The sequence below is a fragment of the Myotis yumanensis genome, unplaced genomic scaffold (assembly GCF_028538775.1).
Source record: "Myotis yumanensis isolate MYYU_CA2020_CCGP unplaced genomic scaffold, mMyoYum1.0.hap1 SCAF_3, whole genome shotgun sequence".
NCBI lineage: Eukaryota > Metazoa > Chordata > Mammalia > Chiroptera > Vespertilionidae > Myotis > Myotis yumanensis.
In genome coordinates, this window is record NW_027223754.1 from 165,369,406 (window position 1) to 165,375,851 (window position 6,446).

At 37.1% G+C, this 6,446-nt stretch overlaps 1 protein-coding gene across 4 annotated transcripts in view; it reads right to left on the bottom strand.

The window, feature by feature from the left end:
* Positions 1-6,446, bottom strand: part of SPATS2 (spermatogenesis associated serine rich 2) — a 124,743-nt gene that overhangs the window by 43,565 nt on the left and 74,732 nt on the right. For 2 of the 4 annotated variants that reach the window (XM_070410302.1, XM_070410303.1), the window contains 3 exons: positions 6,209-6,288; positions 2,601-2,709; positions 1,874-1,923 (listed from right to left, as the gene is read on the bottom strand). In XM_070410302.1, the coding sequence (XP_070266403.1) occupies positions 1,874-1,923; positions 2,601-2,709; positions 6,209-6,288 (239 nt within the window). The other 2 variants (XM_070410304.1, XM_070410305.1) reach the window with 2 other exon arrangements.

Consider the following 6,446-nt stretch of genomic DNA (forward strand, 5'->3'; position numbering starts at 1 on the left):
AAAAATCAATGGAAAATATCCTTGGGTGAGGATTAACAAAAAATAAAAATAAATACAAATATCATGGAAAGATACCCTCAGGTGAGGATTAACAAAATAAAGTAAAAAAAAAAAAAAAAAATTGCAGGCAGAGAGAATATATATATATTCATGTTTGCTCATATATGCATAAAATATCCTGGAAGATAAACAAGAAATTGATAATACTGTTTATTTCTGGGGTGGGGAACCAAATGGCTGGGGAACAGGGATAGGATAAAGACGTTTCAGTATATGTATTAATTTCTGTAGCTTTGAATTTGGAGCCACATGAATATATTACCTAGGCAAATAGTCAAATTAAAACAAACAAAAAAAGTCCTTTACCTTTTATTTTAACAAATCATAGCTCTACTAGCAATACTTAATTCTATTCCTAAGGCTGTACTGACATGATTGAATCAGTTTTCTCCCAAACCCTTCTCATGGCCCTAACAGGAACACTACTGGAACTCTAGATATATAACTTTTTCCTCACAGCTCTCATCTTTTTTTTCTTAAATATTTTCTCTCATGTGAACTGGGTAAGTTTTCATATCATTGTCCCATGTATATAATAGCTGTCCCAGTAACTGCTCATAGTAATATCCTATTGAACTAATCTCAACAGTTAACTGGACTGGACTTGGGCATTTGGGACTGCCAAACTGAAGCCAATTTTCTTTCTATAAATTTTAAGAAATTTATGTGTCTCTAACACATACTTTTCCAGCTGCAAGCATATGTTACATCACTAAATAACTTACTATTCTGGATCAGTAAATTAATAAACTGATGTTTCCAGAGCACACAGAGCTATTTATGTTAGATGAAAGCAACGAGAAGAAGTTAAGCAAATATTCAAAGCTCTAGGTAGGGAGAGCTATAGGGGGATCTGTAGTAACATTAGGTTCTCCTTGGAAAAAACTCTCAAGGGTCACTCTCAAGCCTGGTTTGGTCAAGACTTAATAGATCTCTTATGAAGTGATTTAGAGTCATCAAGAAAGCATTTCAAAACTCTAGTACTAACCTGATATAGGAAAAGAATTTTCCAAAGGGCTTTCATAGAGATACCTGATTAAAATTCATACTTCAAGCATTTCCTAAAGAAGCTAGATTTAGAGTACAGGGCTGTGGAAAGCATTTTGAGACCAGCTAGTATCCTTTGGGGAAAGCATTTTGGTTTCAAGTGGACAAGGAGAAGGAAATGAGAATCAGTATGTTAGAAATTAGGTACTAGTATTCATTATTATTATTTTCCTATTTCAGAGATGAGCAAACTAAGGCACACAAGGATAAACAATACTCCCAGGTTGCAAAGCCTGTAAGTAGAACAGGATATAAATCCTGTTCTGATCGACTCCACAGCCCAAGTGCCTTTCCCTCTCTAAATTGGAACACCAGACCCCTCTGTATAACTAATAATAGCAAAGACCCTCTTTGGGCTTAAAGTCAAAGGTCATTAATACCAGAGATTACAACACAGTTGTCTGACCTAAGAACCTAAACTATTTTAACTGATCTATGTTAAGAATAATGTTGAAACCACTGGTCTAGATCACTTTCTCTAGTGGAGCTCTGCTTTCCTTGACATACTCTCTCTCTTGTTTCATTCCTGCCAAGTATTAATACACCTTCAGCAACTCCACCATGGTGGTGTCATTGTTTCCTGTCTTAAATCACATGGAGGAGATTATATGGTACTCTATGTACACAGCTGTGTTTCAATGTCACAGAAGACTTTTTTACCAGGTGAACTGAAGATGCATATGTAAATCTTTTCTTTCAAATATTTTTGCATCCTAAATATTTTCATAATATCAACATCATGCTTTTAAATTTCATTCATTTTTACCTTTTTCTTGCCTGTTACTGTCCATTCTTTGAGTACTTCATTGGCACTACCTGTAAGAGAAACCAATCACAGATTTTCTCTGCTACCACATGTATGGTCAAGAAGAAATAGGTGTCTCTGCTTTTTGTAAATGCTAGAGAATTTCTAACGTTCGTAACAGGAAAGTTAAGGTTCAAGTCCCTGAGCTAATGTAATGAGATAATCATATCATGCTTATCTTTTGCAATACCTGCCCATTTAGATTCCCCTTCTCCATGTAATTTTCTCAGTAAGTTCTTCCAAGAAGAGACTAATGTAGCCTGACCATTTTGAAATTCTTTTATATAACTTAGATCAAATACAAAGATGAGTGGTTTCAGCCCACGTATGCTATCCCCTCTCCTCCAGAAGATTACACACCACTTTGGCTATGTTGTTTTAGAGAGCTGTACACTACCCTAGATCCAAATGCTAACATTATCAAGAAAACAGATGACAATGAAGAAAAACCGTATAGTATTTGGACCTGTTTATTCTATACTGGCAGAAAAACAGAAACAGGGAGACTTAATCTGATGTACCTATTCAATGATGAGATATCTTTTTTAAACGGCATGATATGTTATATTATCATGAGGTCTACTATATCATCTATGAAATACCAGGTTTTTAAATGAATGTTATAGAAGTTTGAAGCAACTTCTATTTGAAAAAACACAGACTTATTAAAAAACTAAATTAGGATTACCTTCCATAAATGCTTGTACTGTTTTGTCCACACAATTATCAAAGTGCTGCAAAACCAGGATGATTTCATTGTTGCTCCTATTGGGAACTATTGCACGCACTGCATTTATCTGGAAAAGATGACAGGGTCATTAAATTTTAACATCAGTAGGTCAGTTGGCAACTGAGACCTGTTACACAATGACATTTCATTCTTAACAATATGTATCACTCTTTAGCGTAAATGAGAGTACATACAACCATCTCACTAGGAATGATTAATAGATGAGTGATAACATCACATAAAAATTAATTTCAAAACTTAGAAAAGCAGAACATTTCTAGAAATAGAAAGTATATGCTAGATTTTGCTCAAAGAAAGGGAGGTCTAATTTAGATATCAAGTATTAATTTTAGCATCAACCTTTCCTCATTTTTAGCATACTGTAGAGAAAGGTGGAAAGTTTATGAACCACCACCAATAAGAACTTCGATTTTTATACAGCATTTTTGAAACATTTTATTTCGTATCATTTAATTGTATAACACTATAAAGATAACAATTCCTAACCAAGGACAAACCTTCAGCTTTATGGCCCTGTGTGGTAAAACCCATTTGTTATGAAGAATGGCAAAACACATTCTCTCTATACACTTAGCCTCAAGGGATTTTCCTAACTTCTGTTCAGCTATGCATTTAAAATTATGTATGTTTTTTTTATTCTATATTTCTTGGTATTTTATATTATGAATGCTTTCAAGTTATCTAGTCAGCAATACTGCTTGAAAAGGAAGTCCTTTTATAGATGAGAAGAGGTATCTTGTCCAAGTAATAAGCAGAGTCTGTATTAGAACCTAAGTCTTTTTTAGTACACTTGCTTTCATATCATTCTATACTTTTATTATTTCAGGCTTAGTTAATGATAAGGTTTAAAACCATATAAGTGGAAAGGTATATAATCTATAATCTATAATCCAAAGAGGAATAATTTATAATTATACATTTTTGAGATGAACAAAATACTTAGCACTAATCACTAGAAAATGGACTTTAGGCAAAATTTACAAATTCAGCAATAAAGGTAAGATTCTGGTAACTTAAAATGTGGAAGTGTTTATATTATTAATGTACTATATTTTTTGCCAATCTGAAAAAATAAAATTGGTATAATTTTGATTAATTCACACTAGACGACTATTGTTATGTTGGCTGTTATCATCTTTTTACTTGATAATCTAAGGAAAAAGGGGTCAGTGTCCCTAACTAAATAGTCAGGTACTGCATGTTTTAAAAATTCTTGCAGCACACCCATATAACCATAACTAATGGACATAAGACACTGGGGGGTAAGGGAGGGCAGGGGCTTGTCAAGGGCGGGGGGGAAAAAAGGACACTTATGTAATACCCTTTGTAATACTTTAAGCGAAAAATAAAAAAAATAAAAAAATTAAATTAAATTAAAAAAAAAAAATTCTTGCAGCACACTGGTTGAAAATCGCTGATCTGCCCAGCCAGTGGCTCAGATTTATAGATCAAGAGCATTGATCTATAAATCTGGAGGTCGCAATTCGATTCTGGTCAGGGCATGTGCCCAGGTTGTGGGCTCTGCAGGAGGCAGCTGATCAATGATTCTCTATCATGGATGTTTCTCTCTCTCTCTCTCTCTCTCTCTCTCTCTCTCTCTCTCTCTTTCCATCTCTCTCTCTCTCCTTCCTGAAATCAATAAAAATATTTTTTTTTATTAAATCTTTATTGTTCAGATTATTACATTTGTTCCTCTTTTTTCCCCCCATAACTCCCCTCCTTCCAGCTCCCACCCCACCCTCCACCCTCACTCCCCACCCACTGTGTTCATCCATAGGTGCATGATTTTTGTCCAGTCACTTCCCGCATCTCCCACACCCCTTTTTCCCCCAAGAATAGTCAGTCTATTCCCTTTCTATGTCCCTGATTCTATTATAATCACCAGTTCATTCTGTACATCAGGTTATTTATTCACTTGATTCTTAGATTCATTTGTTGATAGATGCATATTTGTTGTTCATAATTTGTATCTTTACCTTTTTCTTCTTCTTCCTCTTCTTAAAGGATACCTTTCAGCATTTCATATAATACTGGTTTGGCGGTGATGAACTCCTTTAGCTTTTCCTTATCTGTGAAGCTCTTTATCTGACCTTCAATTCTGAATGATAGCTTTGCTGGATAAAGTAATCTTGGTTGTAGGTTCTTGGTATTCAGCACTTTGAATATTTCTTGCCATTCCCTTCTGGCCTGCAAAGTTTCTGTTGAGAAATCAGCTGACAGTCGTATGGGTATTCCCTTGTAGGTAATTAAGCCTCTTTCTCTTGCTGCTTTTAAGATTTTCTCTTTGTCTTTTGCTCTTGGCATTTTAATGATGATGTGTCTTGGTGTGGTCCTCTTTGGATTCCTTTTGTTTGGGGTTCTCTGCGCTTCTTGGACCTGTAAGTCCATTTCTTTCTCCAGGTGGGGGAAGTTTTCTGCCATTATTTCTTGAAATAGGTTTTCAATATCTTGCTGTCTCTCATCTTCTGGCACTCCAATGACTCTGATATTAGTCCGCTTAAAGCTGTCCCAGAGGCTCCTTACACTATCTTCACACTTTTGGATTCTTTTTTCATTTTGCTTTTCCAATTGGGTGTTTTTTGTCGAATCTTTGGTTTGATTCTTGTACTCCTCTGGTCTGCTATTGGGTATAATATTCTTTATTTCAGTCCGTGTATGCTTACTTTCTAATTTCTTTATCGTAGCATCGAGGGTCTCATTAGTTTTCGTGAGGCTCTGCACAAATTTATGGCAAGCCCTCAAAATTGCGATTCTTAGCTCCATATCCTCCATTTCTGTCATGTTTCTTTGTCTCCGCATCTTTTATGCTTTCTTGGTGCACCCCCTTGTGGTCTCTGTGCGCAGTCTTGTTCTAGCCAAGCCTTAATTGTTGTAGTTAACACTAGAGGGATTTGACCCCCAGGCCGGCTGGCTATAGGAATCAGCTGTATGGAAAACGTCTGCCTTCTGGGGAGGCGCTAATCCAGCCTTTGCCTGAGGCGATCGGCAAATGGCTGTGCGCAGGCTTTGGGCGGGGCGGGCTCAACAGGGCGGGCGGAGGGAGCAGTTATGGCCACGCTCAGTCCCGTTCCCAGAGGCTCTGCTTCTCAGAACCCCGGCAGCCGCTGCAAACCTCGGAGAGAAAGTTGCCCTCAGATTCCAACTGATGCCGGATAATCCCGCTTCTCCCGTTTGAGTCTGGGTCCCTAGAGACTCGCCCGGATCTGGAGCCCAGAGTCTGAGACTCACTCCCGACAGAAAACGACAACCGAGCCCTCAGCCACCAGCCCGCTTTGCGCGCGCACCTCGGTACCTTTGTATTTTCCACACTGCGCCGCCTCTGAGCCTCGATTTGCTGTTCTCTTTCCTTCTAGTTGTAGAGTCTCTCTTCAGCCAGCCTTCCTGTGGTTCTGGGTGATGTCCGTTCAGTCTTTTAGTTGTATTTTTGAAATGGTTGTTTGCGGCAGCGGTCTCCGGTGTTTACCTACGCCGCCATCTTGGTCTCCTCTAATAAAAATATTTTTTTAAAAGAAAATTGTTCATATACATACAGTAACTAATCATACCTTCTCTTTCATGTTTTCAAAAGTTCCTCCCTGGGCCAGTACAGTATTGGACTGCAAATCGAAAATGAATCCTGATGAATCTGAAAGAATGAGAAGGAAAAATATATTCCACAATATCTAAAACTGACATGTGATCATCTTCCAAACAGAAGGGCCTTAAACAGTTAACAACTTATGTACTTTGCAAACTCTATTATATAGATAACTGATAACTACACTTGAATTAAAATTATAGAAA